Source organism: Cheilinus undulatus, linkage group 18, assembly GCF_018320785.1.
Source record: "Cheilinus undulatus linkage group 18, ASM1832078v1, whole genome shotgun sequence".
Taxonomy (NCBI): domain Eukaryota; kingdom Metazoa; phylum Chordata; class Actinopteri; order Labriformes; family Labridae; genus Cheilinus; species Cheilinus undulatus.
In genome coordinates this window covers 42,072,085-42,093,809 of record NC_054882.1, presented here as the reverse complement: position 1 = coordinate 42,093,809, position 21,725 = coordinate 42,072,085, and the positions used below count along the sequence as shown (strand labels likewise).

Below are 21,725 nucleotides of genomic sequence, written 5' to 3'. Positions count from 1 at the left end.
GTTTCAAATATGTAAATAATTTTTGAGTGGTTTTGGAGGGGCCTCCTCCCTCTGAGCCGCTGAACTTCCTCTGCTGCACTGAGTATTTGTTTGGTGTGTTTGACTTCATGTGTGTGCATCCACATGTAGCACTTAACCCCCCTCTGAGCGCTCACTGTGGTCCATTCATTCATCCATACACTCATCCATTAACGGTGTGCATGTGTGCATGCTGAGATAAACTAGCTGAAGGTCAGAGAGCGCTGAAGGGCCACAACATAAACCTTTCAGTCATTTTTGAACAGAGAATGAAGAGTTTAATGATGGGAGATTGTCTCAGTGTTCATTCAAAACACCAAAGAACTTTCTTCCTCTTGACCATGGAGTCTCCCTCATGCCTTTAGGTGAACTCTAGTCCAGATTGAATGTAAGTTTGCAGAGTCTCTCCCATCTCAGCTGCTGAAGCTTGGAACCCCTTCAGAGTAGTCATAGGTGTCTTGAGCATCGTTTCCAACAGGTGGTCCGGTTTGATTGAGTTCAGTTTGGTATGATAAACCCCACAGACACCTGTACCCTCACTTGGTGGGTGGGCTGTAAAGGCCATGAATGTGAAGACACAGTCAGTGTGAGTCTGCTGGTCCAGCCACTGAGTTATAGAAAGGATGAGTGACAGAAATCGGTAGGGAGTGAGCAGTAAACTGCTTTATTTCAGCTGAAACTGATGATTTTTAATATCTACATCGTTACGATGTTAGCCATGGTCAGTCCAGGTCCTCAGCTGATGGAATACAGAAATGTTTAGAGTCATAGCAGTATGTTAACATGTGAATATCTCTAGTCTTTAACAGTTTATACGACATAATATTAAAGTTTAGAGCTGTACTGTGAGAATTCATCACATTAAAAACTAGAAAAGCACTCGGAGAGCGCAGATCTCCACCATTAGCCCTATCTCCCAGTAGTAAAGACTCCTTTAAAAAATTCCTGGATCCAGATGGTGATCCGGATCGATCCCAAAACCCAATCAGTTATTCCTTATGCAATTTCTGACATTTTTTGAAAATTTCATCAAAATCCATCCAAGACTTTTTGAATTATGTTGCTAACAAACGAACAAACTAACTAACAAATGAACAAACACTGGCGATAACATAACCTCCTTAGTGGAGGTAATAAAATAAAGGTTTAGCTGGTGTTAAAATCAGAGTTGATTAAGTCAGATATCCTTGGTGCGCTGATCTCGTTTTGAATCAGCTGCAGTTTGAAGTTCTACAAACATGTTCAACAGCCACAGAGCGATGTTTTCACCTAAAGCACTGACCTTTAACTGGCGGCCCAAGGGCCATACCAGGCCCCCCAGAGCTTCCTGTCCAGCCCCTACAAGATCATTAAATTCAGAAAAGCAAGAAAAGAAAATGTTCTGTTTTTAAGAGTATCTTGGAGGTTTTAATGTCTGCAGCTGTCAAATCCACCCCAAAAACCCAGTTATGTTGATATAGTTTTATAATGACTTCACATTTGATCTGTTTTTACAGAAATCACAGGATTATTAGTAAATATTTTTTAAATGGGTTAAGACTGACAGAAATGTTTCAAAAATGGCCAGATAAAGTATTGAATAGGGGTTAGACAGTGGTAAATATTGGTGATGAGTATCAAAGTGGGTTGAAAAAGGGGGCAAAAATGATCAAAAATTGGTTAAAGGGGCAAAAATTATGCCAAAAAAATAATGTAAAGGGATTAAAAAGTGACAAAAAAAGATGAAAAGTCATAAAAAAGGGATAGAAAGTGGCAAAATGGGCAAGAACGGGCAAAAATTGGTTTAAAAGTGGCAAAAATGATCAAAAATGGGTTTGAGTGCCAAAAAATGTTGCAGAAAGGGCCGAATGAAGTAGGGTAAAGGTGTTATAAAGTGTCAAAAATAGGTTAGTATTGGTGCTAAATTACAATGGGGGGGCCTCTTCTCTGGGAAACTCATATCATATCATATAACAGGATGTCCTGTGGCCTGCTGCATTATCGATAACAGAGATAGATCTCACTGGTAATGCCTAAAAAGTTCCTGAGTTTTGAAAGGGAACACAAAAACTAATACAATAATACACTGCCTGGCCAAAAAAAAAGTCGCCACCAAATAAGGTTGGACTGCCTTTAGCGTTGATTACAGCACGCATTCGCTGTGGCATTGTTTCGATAAGCTTCTGCATTGTCACAAGATTTATTTCCATCCAGTGTTGCATTAATTTTAATATTAATGATTGGAGAGTCTGACCACTGCGCAAAGCCTTCTCCAGCACATCCCAAAGATTCTCAATAGGGTTAAGGTCTGGACTCTGTGGTGGCCAATCCATGTGTGAAAATGATGTCTCATGCGCCCTGAACCACTCGTTCACAGTTTGAACCCGATGAATCCTGGCATTTTCATCTTGGAATATGCCCGTGCCATTAGGGAAGAAAAAATCCATTGTTTAAGAAATGAGAAGTTACTCATTGCATCAGCTGGGGTTAAATAACTTGTTACCAGCTGAAAGATAATCGCCCATGGAGTAAATATCCACTAGCAGGCTCGTACCTATTTGCTTAGTTAAATCCAGGTGGCGACTTTTTTCTTGGCCAGGCAGTGCATGTTAATCAGACCAAAATATTGATTTAATTTTTGTTTATTTAAAAGTCCGGCCCCCAGAGTCTCTGTCAGGACTAAATCTGGTCCTTGTGCAAATGTACTTGATGACCCCTGACCTAAAGTAAGAATTAGATGAATAACTATCTACAATACAGAGAATCAGCTGATCTAAAGCTTCGTGTTCACAGAATTTCAGCATTAATTTAGTTTCACATCCACCGCGGACAGACCAGGCTGATGAGAGCCTTCAGGCTCTGCTTTGTGTTCTTAAATTCAGGTTCAGATAAAAATCAGGAGCCGTTTGAGTCCGCCTATTGTAAGCAGTTGACTGACGTCACACAGGGTTTGTCTAATTCTTTCTACAGTCTATGGTCCAAGCTTTAAGAGAGTTTGAATCTAAATTTGCCAGCAGAACAAGCTCTGATCTTTGAGATAGGAAGGGAGAAGCTACTTGGTAAGAGGAATCTGCTTTTGGTTGTTTCAGTTGGAAGTAGGTTGTTGGCAGTTTTGCTTAGGCTGAACGTGTTAGTTTCACTCTCTCTGCAACAATAGGTGAGGCAGTTGACGCGTGTGGCTCCCTCTATTGATTGCTAAAAGTGTAAACTGCCGGGGCGGAGTTTCACTGTAGTCCAAGCTTTAAGAGAGTTTGAATCTAAATTTGCCAGCTGGGGCGGTTAGCGGCTGTGCACAATCAACTCAATTGTGCACATCTGTGGCATATCTCTCTATATAAGTACACAGACTGCGCTGAAGCGTCAGCGTAAGCGTCAGCCCTTGTGGAAGCCCAATTGTGTGAAGACCACATTGGGTAAAGACCAGCGAGTCTACCTGTGCGAGTCCACCGAGCAAGGCCACCGACAGGCAGCACTGCCTCATAACAGTCTAACGCACCCCAGCAGTCTAACGCAACATGTGCAACCAAAAAATACAAGTCATATATGGGAACAGAAAGAAGCACAATAGTTACAGAAAACGAAACCTGCATAATCTATCCACTTTGCAGAATGCCTCTTTTCCACAACCTTTTATCACAGTTGGCCTCTGGAACTGCCAGTCTGCAGTTAACAAAGCAGAATTCATCAATTCCCTCACTAAACTGTCTAACATTCAGGTCCTAGCCCTGACAGAAACTTGGGTCCGTCCTGAGAACACTGTAACACCAACTGCTCTATCAGTTGATGCAGTGTTCTCTCATACACCTCGCTCTTCTGGCCGAGGAGGTGGCACAGGCATTATTCTTTCTCATAGCTGGAACTTCAGCCAGTTCAAACCCTTGGACAATAACACCTCATTTGAATATCATGCAGTACAGGTCACTGCCCCAATAAAGGCTTACATGGTTGTGGTATACCGCCCACCTGGGGTCACCTGGACAACTTTATTGTGGAACTGGACATGTTACTCTCAGACATCCCTGATGATGGCACACCATTGGTTGTCATGGGTGACATGAACATCCACTTGGATAGAGCCCAGGCTACTGATTTTATTTCACTACTGTCCTCCTTTGACTTGAAACTGGTTCAAACGCCTCCTACACACAAGGCTGGTAATACACTGGATTTGATTCTAACTCGCAATTGCTCCACGGCTAATTTGAGTGTAACACCACTTCACCTCTCTGACCACTACTTCATTCAGTTCTCACTTGGCTTACCTGAACTTCAACAATCTACTACTCAGTTAAGATCATACCGCAGAAACCTTCAGTCACTTGACCCAACACAGCTGTCTGACGAGGTCTCAGCTGCACTAGCCTCATGTAACGAGTCCTTCACACTCACTGTTAACGAGGCCACAGACACATTCTGCTCCTCACTGACCTCCTCTCTGGACAAACTCTGCCCTCTGGTGTCTAAGCCTATTCGTAATACTCCACCTTGTCCCTGGCTCACTGAGGTCATCAGAACCCAAAGGGCAGGGCTCAGAGCGGCAGAGAGAAAATGGCGTAAATCCAAACAAACCACTGACTTGAGTGCTTATCAGCAAAAACTGTCCTGTTTTACCTCTGCTCTAAAATCTGCTAAGAAGGCGTTCTATCAATCAAAGATCTGTGCTGCCACTGATGCACGCAAACTCTTCTCTGCTTTTAACTCGCTCCTCTCTCCTTCAAACCCACAACCCTCCAGTATGTTGACTCCAGACATGTTCGCCTCCTACTTCACTGACAAGGTTTCTGCCATCAGCAACCAATTCTCTGAGCCTGTCCAACTCAGTTTTCTGCCACCAGCTAGTGATGCATCACTTAGCTCATTCTCTCCACTAAGTGAGAGCGAGGTCACCAGGCTTCTGCTTGACTCTAAGCCCACAACCTGTCCCCTCGATCCGATACCATCACATCTCTTGCAGGCGATTGAACCCACAATCAGCCTTGCTGTGAGTTGTATCATTAACTCCTCTCTGTCCACAGGTGTTTTCCCAGCTGCTTTCAAGCAAGCGCGGGTTACACCACTGCTCAAAAAACCCACTCTCAACCCAGTCCTGGTTGAAAATTACAGGCCGGTCTCACTTCTCCCATTCCTATCAAAAATACTGGAGCGCACAGTCTTCAACCAGCTCTCAGAACACTTGCAGAACAATGATCTACTTGATCAGAATCAGTCTGGCTTTAGGCGGGGCCACTCTACTGAAACTGCACTTTTGTCGGTAACGGAATCACTTCGCTTGGCCAGAGCAGCTGGTCAGTCCTCAGTTCTCTTACTGCTGGATCTGTCTGCTGCCTTTGACACAGTAAACCACCAAATCCTCCTCTCCACACTCTCTTCACTTGGTATCTCAGGATCTGCCCTACAGTGGTTTAAGTCCTACCTCACAGGGAGATCTTTTAGAGTATCATGGAAGGGAGGAGTGTCTAAACTGCATGGCTTATCAACAGGGGTGCCTCAAGGGTCTGTGCTTGGTCCCCTACTTTTCTCAATATACACCACCTCACTTGGTGCAATCATCCGCTCCCATGGCTTTTCTTATCACTGCTATGCAGACGACACACAGCTATTCCTGTCCTTTCCACCAGATGACACAACTGTCTCAGCTCGGATCTCATCCTGCCTTGCTGATATTTCTAAATGGATGAGGGAACGTCACCTTCAGCTCAACCTGCCCAAAACTGAGCTCATTATCATCCCAGCCAGTCCCACTATTGAACCGCAGATCAGTATCCAGCTTGGATCAAATAATCTCTTGCCCACTAAGTCAGCCCGGAATCTGGGTGTCATGATTGATGACCAGCTAACCTTCAAGCTCCATGTGGCCTCGATTGCTCGGTCCTGCCGTTCGCCTCTACAACATCAAGAGGATCAGACCCTACTTGACAGAGCATGCTACACAACTCCTAGTACAGGCTCTTATAATATCACGTATTGACTACTGTAACTCATTACTGGCAGGCCTACCTGCATGCACAGTTATACCTCTGCAGTTGATCCAGAACGCAGCAGCACGTCTGGTCTTCAACCAACCCAAGAGAGCTCATGTCACGCCTCTTTTAATCTCTCTACACTGGCTTCCAGTTGCAGCTCGCATTAAATTCAAAACTCTAATCATTGCTTACAAAGCAGTAACTAAAACTGCTCCTGTTTACCTGGAGTCCCTCATCCAGGTCTACACCCCTTCTCGCCCACTACGCTCAGCCAGCGAAAGGCGCCTGGTACTTCCAGCACATCATGCTCCTAAGTCACTAGCTCGACTCTTCTCCTCTGTTGTCCCTAAATGGTGGAATGAATTACCCAACTACATTCGATCTACAGACTCCCTGTCTACTTTCAAGAGAAGGCTAAAGACCCAGCTCTTCAGAGAACACTTTGCACTTAGCTAGGCAATTCTCTACTGTTGTCCCCAGTAGTAGATTGAGTCTCAGCCAGACTATTCTCCACTGCTGTCCCCAGTGGTTGAATGAGTTTCCCAACTATAGTTAGCTCGCACTGTCCTGCTCTACTTCTGGGATTTCTTTGCCCAGCTCTTTGGGAATGATCCAGCACTTGGTACTTGGTAAATAGTTGTTGTGAAGCCTAATGAATGGCAATTAGTGATCCCACATTTTCCTTGATTCATTGTTGCTGTCTAAAAACAAACAAACAAAAAAAAAAACAACAAACAAAAAAAAAAAAAAAAACCAAAACAAAAAAACAAAAAAAAACCCCAAAAAAAAACAAAAAAAACAAAAAACAAAACAAAACAAAAAAAAAAACTACATAAACAACGTATATTTTGGTACTCTGCCTTAAACTCTACACGGCAGCACTTGCGTCCAATTGAACCTGAAGCACTTGATGGCACTTACTGATGTTGTTTCTTCTTGTCTAGATCATTGCTTGTGTTGTTCTTGCTCTCAAATGTACGTCGCTTTGGAGAAAAGCGTCTGCTAAATGACATTGTAACATTGTAACATGGTTCAGCAGCCTGGAGCCGGGTGGTCGTTTTGTGCTGACGTGACGTCAGTGCAAACCCCTATTGTTGTGTGTAGCTCCACCTTTTTGGGACGGATAGGTAAGACTGGTACCCCTACAGAACGGTACTGGTCGGCTTTTTTGGACCCTTTTCAACTTTTGCTCTACGGAAATGCTAAAAAGTGTGCGCCGTACCGGACCACTCGGCGAAAACAACCTATTTGAGTCCTCTCTCACTAGTCTCCTTCTTGCTCTCACTCAGTTTTTAAGGACGGCCAGATCTAGGCAGATTTAAATATGTGACATAGTCCTTCATTTCTTCATGATAATAATAATAATACATCACACTTACATAGCGCTTTTTTGAACACTCAAAAACGCTTCACAAACAAAACGACGATGATGGATTTAACTGAACTCTTGGGGATGTTCAGAGCCTTGAAATATTTTACATTTAACCCCTGTGGTGTTCTTTTGTCTTCATGGTGTAATGGTAGCCAAGATTATGGATTAACTACAGGTGTATTTATACAACAATAACATGAGACACACTCACTGCCCTCAGGTGATCGTCCTTTTCTAACTGTGAGACTTCTAGCAGTGATTGGCTGGACTTCTGTTGAATTATGTCAGTCACTATAAAGGGGGTGAATATTAATGCAGTCACATACTTAACATTTTTTGTTTAATTTACATTATCTTGTAGAAATCTTTTTCCACTTTGACACTAAAGAGTTTTTTCTCTTTTTTTTCCATAAAAGCCAAATTATATTGACCATAATTGATTTATAAAACTAATAAAAAGGGTCAAACATCCACAGTATATATGAACAGAAATGTTTATCTGCCAAAACCAAGATCCTACTGATTCTGTGGTGGTGAGTTTGGCCTTCATCTTTGAGACTGTAAAGTTATTTTAAACATAAATAAAATATCCCATGATGACTTTATTATTTTCTTTAAGGGTTATATCTGCTGTTCACAAAAGGTGTGTGTGTATGGTGTGTGTCCTGGCTGACAGAGCTGTATCCTTGTGTGCAGCGGTGTGTAAAGTGACAGCGAAGAGATTAGGCCGCTAATCCGAGTCCAGACCTGCGGAGAGGGTCAGCGGTCAAAATCTGGTCCTGCTGGCCACCGGACACACACACACACACACACCCACACCTACACACACCCACACTGCACAACATGTCAACACACACAAGCGTGACTGAACAAACAAACATGACATCACTGAATCAGGAGAGAGTGTTTACGAGGCGTTGGAGGGGTCAGTAGTGATACGACGCATTAACGGTGATTTATGTCAGATTTAGGCATCCAGCTTCGTCTGGTACGAGTAGGAGGGGTCTCTGAAGAAAAATGGATGGGAACCACTGATGTAGAGTGTGAGTGCATGGACTAAACTGGCCTCACTTGGTATTTGAGCGTCTGAAACCCATGGCTAATATAACACAGGGGTTGTGTGTGCAGTCGTTGGTGTGTGTCATACTGAGTGCGTAGAGAGGCACCCCGCTGAGCTGGGCGTTGTGGAGGTGCAGCGCCGTGAGCCGGCTGGTCAGCAGAGCTCGGGACACACACTGAACCGGGTAGTCGACCAGGGGAACGTTACTCACATCCAGCCGGGACAGACGCACACTCTGAAACACACACAGTGCAGAGACACACAATGAATATACACTGATGGACAAAGAAAGAGTTTAAAATGCATCAGTGAGGATAAAACAGAACAAAAGGAGAGGATAGACACTATCAGGGTATCAGGATGGGCTGTAGACACAGTGTGGAGGAAATCTGATATATAAGAACAGACATCATGAGAAGTGAAAGGACCCCCGTGCACAAGGATTCACAAAAACTGTAGTATCTATGCCAGGTCACAGGAACTGAAATGGACATGTGTGTTAAGTCTACAGGGATGCCAGCTTGTATCTTTTTAATTGGCTGGACGTGGACAGGAGGTGCAGCAAGCACATGAACTCAGCAGCAGGTACAACAATGAGAGAAAGGGTTATGCAGCGATCCATATGGCCGTGAGTCCAGATTGTTCTTGCAAATGTCTAGAACTTCATGGACAGAACAGGTAGGGAGGGGGGATAGGACTCCCCCTTCCTACTGTCCCTTATCAGCCACAGCCTCAGCCTATGCCCTTTTTTAGATTAAATTATTGATCATAAAGTCATGACCAGTAAAGAGTTCCATTACTTTTGCATTACTTCTTGTCTCCTGAGATCTTTTGCCAATAAAAACAAACAATGCTAAACCTAACATTTCCCCCACATTAGTGTAATATACTGCAGGGATGCCAGACTCGATCACAGCAGGGGCCGAATTCTGAGTTTGGGTCTAACGTGAGGGCCTAATGGGGTCAACATTTCCCATTAACTGTTGACCTCATCTTAATTATAGGGAAAAAACATAACATTGATGATAAATGATTCTGACTTAAAAAAAAAGATAAAGTCAAAAGTTCAAATCTCGATTTTTAACAGTTACTAAATACAATTCAAAATTATGAGTTTAAAAGGTCAAAATATGAGATGATAAAATTTAAAATTTTGAATCATAAAGGTCAATATTTGGGATTAAAGGTTATATTAAGGAGTTGAAAATGTCAAGTTTAAAAAACAATCAAAGGATTAGAAAGGCGAAATTTGAGCTAAAATAAAATCAAGAGTTTTAAAGGGCAAATATAAAATCAAATTCTAAATCATGAGTTGTAATGCCAAAATATGAGACTAAGTTAAAAATACTGAACTTTATTATGTCCAAGGATGAGATCAGAATTTAAGTTTTTAAATCAAAAAGGTTAATATTTGGGATTAAAATTCAAAGTTAGGGGTTTAAAATAATAAAAGGTAAGATTAAATTCAAATTCATGCATTTAAACTAAAAAAATATGACTTGAAGATTTAAAGGGTTAACATAATGGTCAAAATATGAGATAAAAGTCAAAATTATGATTTGAAAAGGTTAAAATATGATGTAAAAAGTCAAAACTGTAACTTTAGGCCATAATTGTGGGATGCAAAATAGAAAATATACAGGTGCATCTAAAAAAATTAGAATATTGTGAGAAAGTTCTATATTTTTTGTCACTCTTTTCTGAAAGTGAAACCCATATATTATATAGACCTGTTACACATAGAGTGAAATATTTCAAGCCTTTAATTTTTTTGAAATGTTGATGATTGTGGCTTACAGATAAGAAAACCCAAAATTCTGTTTCTCAGAAAATTAGAATATTACATTAGATCAATCAGAAAAGGATATTTTAAACAGAAATGTCAGGCTTCTGAAAAGTATGTTCATTTCTATGCCTTCAATACTTGGTTGGGTCTCCTTTTGCATGAATTACTGCATCAGTGCGGCGTGGCATGGAGGCGATCAGCCTGTGGCACTGCTCAGGTGTAATGGAAGCCCAGGTTGCTTTGATAGCAGCCTTCCTCCAGACTCTGGGACCTAGAAGAGTGGAGAGGCACAGAATCCCTGTTGCTTGAAGTCCAGTGTGAAGTTTCCACAGTCAGTGATGATTTGGGCTGCCATGGCATCTGCTGCTGTTGGTCCACTGTGTTTTCTGAAGTCCACAGTCAACGCAGCCATCTACCAGGGCATTTTAGAGACCTTCATGCTTCCTTCTGCTGACAAGCACCATGGAGATGCTGATTTCATTTTCCAGCAGGACTTGGCACCTGCCCACACTGCCAAAGGTACCAAAAGCTGCTTCAATGATCATGGTGTTACTGTGCCTGATTCTGACCTGAACCCCATAGAGAATCTATGGAAGATGAGAGACACCAGACCCAACAATGCAGATGACCTGAAGGCCACTATCAAAGCAGCCTGGGCTTCCATTACACCTGAGCAGTGCCACAGGCTGATCGCCTCCATGCCACGCCGCATTGATGCAGAAATTCATGCAAAAGGAGGCCCAACCAAGTATTGAAGGCATAGAAATGAACATACTTTTCAGAAGCCTGACATTTCTGTTTAAAATATCCTTTTTTAATTGATCTTATTTAATATTCTATTTTCCTGAGACACTGTATTTTGGGTTTTCTTATCTGTAAGCCATAATCATCAACATTTCAAGAAATAAAGGCTTGAAATATTTCACTCTTTGTGTAACAGGTCTATGTAATATACGGGTTTCACTTTCAGAAGAGTGACAAAAAATATAGAGCTTTTTCACGATATTCTAATTTGTTAAGATGTACCTGTATATGAAAACAAAATTATTTTACCACATGCCTGACTTTTTATCAAATTATTTTCACCCTTTACTCTTTCTAATTCTTATGATTTAACAAGGATACTTTCAATCATCAAGGTTAAGTTTACATTGTTATACTGGAGGAAATCTGCAGACCTCATACTGGTGGGCCAGTTATAATAAAAATATGATATGATCTGGTGTGCCTGGTTTCTTCATGACCTCTGGCAGTAGCACTACATCACCTACCTCCTGAAATCTAAATCTCCTCCACCTAACTTTGCAATCGTGTCCTAACATATATTTTCATTTTCACCTTTAACTCAGGAGCTTGATGGGCCGTCCCGTTTCACCACTACCCCTTTAACTCTATTTCAAGGAGGCACTCAGAAACAAAGGGCAGGGATAAACGTTAGAAACGGGCCTGGGCCTCACCCCAATCACACTAAAATAGCATCTTTTAGTATTAATCTTCATCCCTGCAGCTTTCAATGACGCTGACATGAGAACGCCACGGCACTTTGGTGATTTAAAGTCGAGTGAAAGGAATGTGTGGAGCATCATCACATTCTGACTGAATAAATGTTATGCTTTATGTTTTTACATTGTTCCACCTCCTCTTGTCCCGTCTTTATCGCATCAGCACGTATATATTTGATCGCTTTTCCCCTCACAGCTGATCACATCTGCTGCTCATGCTATCTGCACGGCTGCAGTAATGTTCTGATTTGGCTGGTTTGTTTGTGAAGATGTGTTTTCACTGTTTTTTTTACATCAGGAGAACTTCTGGCTGGGTTTGCTCCGCCCTGCGTCTTCAGCCCTCGGTAATGTGAAACAAACTCACTTTGAGGATGTACATTTCCCCCCCAAGGAAGCCTACAGCAAAGATTACTATTCGGGCGCGTCAGCCGACCTGCTTTATCAAATGAGCCAGCGCCCTCCAACACGATGTTCCCATCCTGCTGCAGTCAGAAATGTCGAGATGGGCCGTAGATTCATAGTACAAAATCATATCCAGCAAGGACGCCGCTCCCTGCAAGAGAAAACAGAGTGAGAAGAAGCAGAAATGAAGAAAGCCGGGCTCCAAATTTGACAGGAATGTTATGAAGTTCTTTCTGCTCTAATCTGATCCAGGCCGGCCTGAATATGAAACTGTGCTGCAGTTGGAAGACCAAGATGAAGAAAATAAGTTTTGCTCATAAAACTCACATTTTCCTCCAGTTGTGCCGCCTGCAGATTGATGAAATCAAAGTGCAGCGATTTGAGGACTGCTTCCAGAGCTTCACAGGAGCGCTGGTCTAATCGCTCACCTTGATGGAGGAAAGCAATCAAACACGAGATAATTGGAGGCTGTTTGCTAACACGCTAAATTGCACGACTGTAAATGTGCTCTATCCTTTTTTTTTCCTGGAATGAGCGTTTCAGCAAAATCACGACAAAACAACTTCCTTTATAAGCAAAGTTGATCCGTGTGTGTGCGTGTGTGTTTTAATAAAGCTACGAGTCGTAATCAGAAAGAGAAAAACAGAAATAATGATGACAGGAGGAACAGGACGCTGTTTTCTCTAAACGCTCAGTCCTCATTGATTACCCACTGCAGCAACAAAACAACAAAATCAATAAAAAACACAAAGTCAACTTTAAAAACATCTAAATTTAGGCTGATTACGCTACCTGGAGAAACAGATTAAATATTGAACAAACTTTATAATGACAGACGCTTTGAATCTGCAAACAAGTCGAAAAATCAGGAGCATCTTTTTATTCTCTACAAAACCTCAAAATGGAAAATTTTATGACATCTGTAGGTAAAGTTTGTCTGTAGATCAACGCTTAGACGATAAAATACTTTTACATCATCCTTTAAAGGTTAAGAAGAGTTTGACCATCTGACAGTAAACAGGTCATCTGCATAAAGGTGATTCCAGTGAGACACGGGAGGAACGGCGGTTTGTCGGTTAGAGCTCTAGGTGGCGCTGCACGCTACTGTTTCTTCTTAAGTCTTACAATCTTAAAATGTCTACATCCAATGGCTCTGATCCCTACACTTTACAACAAAGGGACTTTTACCGCAGGAAGGAGGATGTAGCTGGCATAGAGGTGACAACACGTCTACAGGTGAAGGTAGACCAGAGTCTAGATGAGACCAGGACTGAGACCAAAGTCTAGAGGAGTCTAGGACTGAGACCAGAGCCTAGAGGAGTCCAGGACTGAGACCAGACTCTAGAGGAGTCCAGGGCTGAGACCAAATCTAGAGGAGTCTAGGACTGAGACCAGAGTCTAGAGGAGTCTAGGGCTGAGACCAGAGTCTAGAGGAGTCCAGGGCTGAGACCAAATCTAGAGGAGTCTAGGGCTGAGACCAGAGTCTAGAGGAGTCCAGGGCTGAGACCAAAGTCTAGAGGAGTCTAAGACTGAGACCAAAGTCTAGAGGAGTCTAGGACTGAGACCAGAGCCTTAAGGAGTCTAAGACTGAGACCAGAGTCTAGAGGAGTCTAGGGCTGAGACCAGAGTCTAGAGGAGTCTAAGACTGAGACCAGAGTCTAGAGGAGTCTAAGACTGAGACCAGAGTCTAGAAGAGTCTAGGGCTGAGACCAAATCTAGAGGAGTCTAGGGCTGAGACCAAATCTAGAGGAGTCTAGGGCTGAGACCAGAGTCTAAAGGAGTGTTTGTCTGAGACCAGAGTCTAGAGGAGTCTAGGGCTGAGACCAGAGTCTAGAGGAGTCCAGGTTGGAGACCAGAGTCTAGAGGAGTCTAGGGCTGAGACCAGAGTCTAGAGGAGTCTAGGGCTGAGACCAGAGTCTAGAGGAGTCTAGGGCTGAGACCAGAGTCTAGAGGAGTCTAGGGCTGAGACCAGAGTCTAGAGGAGTCTAGGGCTGAGACCTTAGTCCCTCCTCTGTTGTCCTTACTTTTCCTATACCTACCATCTTTCCTCTCTTCCCTTCCTATCTTTTCCCTAATTCTACTTTCCTTTTTGTTGCTTGTATTTAATGACTATTTATTTCTTTATCATTTTTGTTGATTGCTGTTTCCCTTTCTCTTTCTTTCCATTTGGACCTTTTTTCATTTTATATTTTTTTCTCTTGTGTTATTTTCTCCTTTAATTATTTTTTCCTTTAACTTTGATTTATTTCACTTTAAATAATTTAATAATAAATAATTAATAATAATAAAATAAATAATTTTCCTTAATCTCCTTTTCTCTTCTTTATTTCATTTTCTTTCTTTTCATTCATTTTAACTTTCTACAGTGCTGGTTTTTTTTCATGTAATTTAATCTTTAGGCATCCAGTAAAAGAAATGTAGGAAGCTAATTCCCCCTTAGATCAGCCGATTTACATGTTCATACTGCCGGCATCAGGCCAAAACCTCCTATCTACAAAGTCACCATTTTTCAGGCAAAGAAAAAAAAAAAACTTAGTTTAGTCTTTAAACTAATTTTAATAGTGAATGGTGAAAGTCAGCAAGGTTTTGACACTTTTAATGGTTTAAAGTGTGTAAACCCCTCACAGATGTAAAAGATAACCAAAAGCACCGATTTATGGGAAAATAAAAAATCATGAAAAATGGAGATATGAGGTTATGGCTTAACGCCAGCCAGATGTGACAGCTATTATGTACAACATTTCTTTTTACCTTTCAAAGTAAAAGCCTGGTCTAAAACTTTTGTAAAGAAACTGCTCCTGTTTACAGCGTGCTTTTATTCTGAAGTTGATCCAGGAAGACTTGTTGATAAAGTTTTCTTCAGGCATTTTGCCGCGTTCAGCCATCACCCAGCTGGTCTGCAGGACGTCATTTATGATGTGTTTATTAAATCAGTATTTCTGATATTTGTCCATCATTCCTGAGATCAGGAGTCAGATCAAACTCTCTCCTGGTTTCTCCTTATCTCCTCACACTGCGAGGGGAGACGATAATTAGTCTCATAATTATTTACAAAATGATTTTCCCTCTCTTGAACAATAATCAGGAAGCCGATGGAGCAGAGGGAGTGTGAGGTGGAGGGAGAATCTAAAATCCTATTTTTCTAATCCACCCTGTGTCAGTGAGATAATCAGGCGGCGACACCCGCAGTCAGAGTCATCAGCGCGTGACTACAGTGGCGTCAAACGCACAACTTCACCCTGCTGCTGATGAGGTTATCTATATTTGTGAGGACCGCGGGGGGTTAGCACCTTTAATGTGAAACTCTAGCAAAGGCTTAATAGCAGATTAGTGACCAATCAGACAGGGCCAGAGTCTCTGAGGAGGCGTGGCGTAGAGATGTGGCTCCTCACAGGTTTGAGTTCATGCAGCTCAACCTGATCATCTAGGAAAACATCCCTTGATTCTGATTGGTCAGGGAGGGAACGGTGACACTAACGAGTCTAGCGTTGTCAAAAAGTTGAACTATTTTACAACTGAGAGTGCTGCATGACTAATCGAATTGCAATTGCAATGTCGGGCTGTGCAATTACATAATTGCATAAAAGGCTGCAACAACTTTTGCATCGACTTTCATGTGAAAGTTTTACAAAAACATCTGCAGAAACAGGCCCTTACGTTTACAACAGAGCCTCTATTGCTCTCTGTAGAAGTGTTGATAAGGCCCTCTCCTGACAGCAGCAGCTCTCCAGGTTCATGGGCTCACAGGTTCCACACCTCCACCACCAGGTAACCTGGTCACCTGTTTCCACTCAAGTTTCTCTCCTCTCTCTTTCTTCCCACTGAGTGTCCGTCTGTAAAAGTTCCTTCATTTACTCTGGTTCATCAAAGTCTCCCCTCATTTCCACAGCAAACGCCATGCCATCCCCACTCAGGTCTAAAATGCTCCTTTTAGTTCTTTTAGAGTATTTTAGATTGTTGATGCTGTCTCTGACATGCCCCAGACCCAACAGCGGATCAGGAGATGATGGTGTAGCAGATAAACACGTAGCTGGTTGCTGAAGCTTGCTTTGTTAAATAGAGCCAAACACAGTGGACGAAAAATAACCCCTAATCATTTTGATACATAGCATACAACTGAGCCAACATTGTTTTTTAGGCCCATTTTTAGGGGAGACTGGAGAACAGTGCAACACTTTTTACATTACTCTCAGCTAGACTATTGGGACTAGGCACACCAAATCTTTACATATTAAACTTACATGTGTCTGCTAATTACCCACACCATTTAAAGATGGCTACATATGACATATCAATCACAATATTTATTTGAATAGAGGAATTCAGATGTTGCAACTGACCCCAAACCTGAGGAGAGTTGCAACACGGATCATGGACAGTTGCAGCATATTAAAAAAAAACAAACATTAAATTTCCCAAATTAACTTCTGCTTTCTGTCTCAATGAGCACAGTACTCCTACAATATTAAAGTATAATATATTTAATAAGTTTTGTTTTGTGTAAAACAGAGGCCTACCTTGAGTCATGGAATAATTTGCAATACAAAAACATTTATCGAACATGATTTTAGTGAACAAAATTCAAATTGTTTTAAGACTCCAGTGAATATGAACTTTGATATTAAGTTTTGTTAAAGGCACACAAATACTCACAAAATGAGAGAGCAACAGTTCTGCTGGCTCGTGAACAATTCTGCAGATTCCACAATTCTGCTGGCTCCCAGAAAGAATCAACAAAAATGGGAATTCTCATTGTCTTATAATATGATCGCCTGTTCTGTTCATCATAAGCAATGAAACATATTAATTGTGCCTATTTTGAACTAAAAATCTTCAAAAATACTGCTGTGTGGTCTGTTTTGATAGGACTAGCCTAGTTAGCATGGGGGCAGTTGCAACAGTTGCAACCGTCCCCATGGTATCAGTCATGACAAAACATCAAGTGCTAGCTAGCCACACTGACATTGACACATGCTAACCATGTCACTGAATAGTCAACAAAACAATGACTCACTCTAGGTAGGTTTGGATTCATTCAAGATCAGGACAGTGCGACAAAAATACAGCTCATGAAGAAAGCTACTGTCATACCCACAAAACAACTTTGTCTTGATACAAGCAGGACCAGATGCTCAGTATGGCCTCTCTCTTCTTGGGGGGCAGAGAGTCTAACTGAGCATGTGCAGTGTGTCATCACTCTAGCATGTTTCTGATTGGAGAAATAAGGCTTGTTGCAACTGTCCCCAGTCTCCCCTACCTCAAACTAGGCGCAGCAATTGTACCCATCTGTAGCAGTTTGTAGCCTAGCTTCCCTGTAGCTACAGCTTTGAGCGGTCACTCACCTGAATCACTGGAGGCTAATGCCACTACTATTGTACACCCTGACTTCAAAAACACTGAAATAGCCCTTTAAAGTTTTTTCAAAAAGAGTGAGTTTTACTGATTGTGCCTTACTAGATGAAAGTGTTCACAGTTTTGTCAAAAGGGGGATCGATTTTATAAAATGGTTTGGAGCAGGGGTGTCAAACTCGAAGCCTGGGGGCCAAATCCGGCCCCTTGTTATATATGTTAAAGCCGGCCACCCACTCAGAGGTCTGCAGATTTCCTCCTGGATAAAAATGTAAACTTAACATTGACTATTTCATATATCACTGTTTAGTCATAAAAATAGAACATGTAAAGACTAGAAAAAGTTAGATAAAATAAGATAGAAAGTCAGGAATGTGGGAAAAAGAAATTTGTGATTTCATATTATTTTTAGTTTTGTTTCTGAAAAAAAGACTTCAACTTATGTTATGGATTTTTACCTCCTACTTTGAGTTTTCACAGTTTCTAAATGTTTACCTTTCAAGATCCTGATTTGGAAATTAATCTCACAGCTTGAACATTTAAATTCATGATTTCAAATTTAATCTCATATTCTGACCTTTGAAACTCATAGTTTGAAATGTAATCTCATATTTTGCACTTTAAAAGTCACAATTTCAAATTTAATTGCCTATTGTTGCTTTTAAAGATCATAATTTCAAATTTAATATCATATTTTGCACTTTTAAGATCATGGTTTTAAATTTAAACTCACAATTTGACCTTTAAAGACCAAGATTTGGAATTTAATTTCATAGTTTGACCTTTACAGATCATGATTTTAAATTTAATCTCATAGTTTGACCTTTAAGATCACGACTTTCCCTTAGACTTTGAGCCTTTAGATTAATCACTTTGACTTTTTTAATCTCAAAATCATTTATCATCACTGCTAAGCCCTCCCATGATTTATTACTGGTTAAAATGAGGTTGATAGTTTCTAGTTAAATGTTGACCCCCTTAGGCTCTCAGGTTAGACCTAAATTCAGAATCTGACCCCTGCTGTGGTCGAGTTCAGAGAAAGGGTTTAGTGTTTTAGCTACAGTGAAAAACTGTAAACATGCTGGTTCAGTCCCGTCTCTGTGTTCTGCTCCGTCTAAAGTCCAAACTGCAGCATTTACAGAGAATTAAGGCAACATTTTCAGTATCTGGGTCCTGGTTTCTCACTAAGGTAGACCAGTTAGGAACCACAGCTCTGTACTGTGATTTAAACACGTGTTTAATAAGAAAGTCTGCCTTTATTTAGAGACTGAACTGATTGATTTCTAACGATATTAAGATAAAAGATGAGAAATATCCCTCTGACAGCTCTGTCATTAACCCATGTCACCATTTGTTCTCGTTATCTTGTAAAATGTTTACAATATTAACGATGATTATGAAGATATTAATGATGTGTAGTTGTATATTTTTTATGATTAAATGTGATAGAGAATCATTCAGAGCCTCATAAAGCCCTCCATCATGTTTAATCATGACAGAGAACACCATCAGCTTACCTTTGAGATCCAGACACTTCACACCGCCACCTACACACGCACCCTGCTGAGAGAGAGAGAGAGAGAGAGAGAGAGAGGGAGGTGTGAGCGAGAGGCGTGAACACACAGACTTGGCAGCGGCCTCTCCATCCACGCCGCAGTAGCAGAGCACTTGGATCAGATGAGGCGGCTGATTGGACGGCGGAGCATGAATTATGAATTTCACACAGTTTACGGCCGCTGCTGACGGTGACACGGCGTCCTAATTAACCAGTGTATAATAATTAGAAACAGCTGGTCATCAGTTGATGTGTTCATTTGCCAGAGTCAGTGTTCCTCGTACGTCTAATGTGACGGCATCAATCAGAGACGAGGCAGAAAACGCCACCGAGGACGCCAAGGTTTTACAAATGAAGGGGAGCTTCTGCAGCAGATCTTTGTTAAATAAAATAACGTCTCACCTTTGACGTTACAGGAGAGAAATGTTGGGATTCAAAGGCAGAAATGTGCTTCTAGTGGTGATGAAGGCAGGCAGGGGTCAACAGCTGCAGAACTATTGATATAACACCGCCTACACGGTTTTAACACAGTCCTGGTGATCAAATACTCCAGTCCTATCAGAAGAAATGTGAAAGTTTGACATTTATTAAAACATCAGGCAGTGAAAGCATCAATCAAAAGACAAACACGTCCAGCAGGGGGCCCCAAAAGTGAGCCCGTTCAAAACATAAGAAGCCTCTTAGACTCCCCATGTTTGCCCTTCAAATGAAGGAGTTTAAACTTGATTTAACAGGGATTTTTAAATGCTGTTTTACATTTAGTTTATGCATAAAGACAGAAATAAAGATGTAATATGACTGCTGTAAAGTGACTTACAAAAGCACTGAGATCTTAAAGTGATGGACTAAATGGTCCAGAAGTCTTTTTCCCTGCTGCTATCCCGAGCTGAACACGCTGCAGTGAGATTTTGCACATAGATGTTGATGTATGCACACTGTCACATAAACTCCAAGGAGAACAGCTGCAGCCATGCAAAAGCTAACATGGGTCTGAATAAAAAACAAACATAACTTCATTGACTGAAAAATGTGTGAATAGGTGACTGCTGAGTTCAGTTTCACTCCCACACCCTGCCCTGATTACTGCCAGACCTGCTGAAACCAGAAACCCCTTAAATAGAAGCTGACAAAGTAGAGCAGGCTAAAGATCTCAACAAGAAACACATCATGAAGCCATCTAAAGAAATACAAGCAGAAACAAAGCCTTTGACAATATCAGTCTGAAAAAGTAAAAAAAAAAAAAGGAAAAAAAAAAGGAAAACCTTTCTAAGGCTTTGGAACTTCAGAGAACAACCGTGAGAGCCATTATCCACAAATGGAGAAAACTCTGAACAGTGCTGAACCTTCCCAGGAGTGGCCGGCCTACCAAAACAACTCCAAGAGCACTTAAACGACTCATTCAGGAGGTCCAAAAGAACCCAGAACGACATCTAAAGACCTGAAGGACTCACATGAGTCAGTAAAGGTCAGAGTTCATGACTCAACAATTAAGAGACTGAACAACAATGGCATCATGGGAAAATTCCTAGGCCAAAACCACTGCTGACCATAAAGAACACAAAGGCCTGTCTCACATTTGCCATGGTGGTGGAAGTGTGATAGTCTGGACCAGGACCTGGACCACTTGCTTTAATTGATGGAACCATGAATTCTGCTCTTTAGTAGGGATGCACCGATCCATTTTTTTCAGTTCCAATCCAATTCCAATAAATATGTGCCGATACTGATACCGATATATATATATATATATATATATATATATATATATATATATATATATATATATAAATATAAATATATAAATATATATATATTTTTTTTTTTTAACAATTATTATTGTTGTTGGTATAATGTGTGAGGTTACATGAGGCTGTAGTAAACCACCCAGCTCCTCTGATTACAAAGCAAAAAAAAAAAAAAAAAAGAATTGAATTAAAATGTATTCCAAACAAATTTGTTTGAACTACTTCTAAATATTGATTTACTAGTCGGTTAAACTAATGACCTATCATTTTTTATGAACAGGTCTGAAATTCCTCTCTGTAATGCTTTTTAATGAACCTCCCACCACTAGAGACCGCTGTAGCTTCAGTTAATGGCTGCAGCCTTCCTCTCTGACCCTTCACAGGATGCAAACAATCAGAAGCTCGTTGGTGGCTAACAGCTAATGGCTAAGCTGTTAGCGTCTAGCAGGAAGACCACGGTACGACAGTTTTTCGAAGGAGTAAATAGAAATAAAGTGTTATGTGGGCTGTCGAGGGTTAAGCTGACGTGTGACTACTCACCCAAAGTGAAAAGAGCCCAAATATCAAAGCACGATGTTAATCTGCAAAGAGGAACGAAGCCGGGCGGTGCTAGCGCTAGCCACGCTGTATTATCAGGCTAACGTCACGCCCACTCTTCTTTGTATTCTCTCATCTTTGGACTGGATTTGACTATTCTAAATATAGATTAACGTTTAATAAACCAGGTAATTATACCGCTAAGAACATCCTAACTAATACTAGCTCAGTTACACACAGACTGTCCTGTGTTAGACTGTGGTGCGTTCATGGTCTACTGCAAACTGTAGGATAGATTTGGATCAGTCACTTGGATCGGCGCCGTCAGTCAGATATCCGATCTATTAATTATGTCCATATCGGCCACGATACCGATATTGGATTGGATCCCATCCCTACTCTCTAGCAGAAAATCCTGAAGGACAATGATCCAAAACACAGCAGCAAGTCCACCCCT

The 21,725-nt window shown here is 41.3% G+C and overlaps 1 protein-coding gene across 1 annotated transcript in view; it reads right to left on the bottom strand.

Annotated features, from left to right (window-relative positions):
- The window catches only part of si:dkey-288a3.2 (protein phosphatase 1 regulatory subunit 37), a 118,676-nt gene that overhangs the window by 71,091 nt on the left and 25,860 nt on the right, over nucleotides 1-21,725 (bottom strand). Inside the window, exons 5-8 of the mRNA XM_041812241.1 lie at nucleotides 18,949-18,994; nucleotides 12,410-12,510; nucleotides 12,114-12,233; nucleotides 8,480-8,627 (exon numbers count right to left, since the gene is read on the bottom strand). Of these exons, the coding sequence (XP_041668175.1) occupies nucleotides 8,480-8,627; nucleotides 12,114-12,233; nucleotides 12,410-12,510; nucleotides 18,949-18,994 (415 nt within the window). The remainder of the gene's footprint in view (nucleotides 1-8,479; nucleotides 8,628-12,113; nucleotides 12,234-12,409; nucleotides 12,511-18,948; nucleotides 18,995-21,725) is intronic.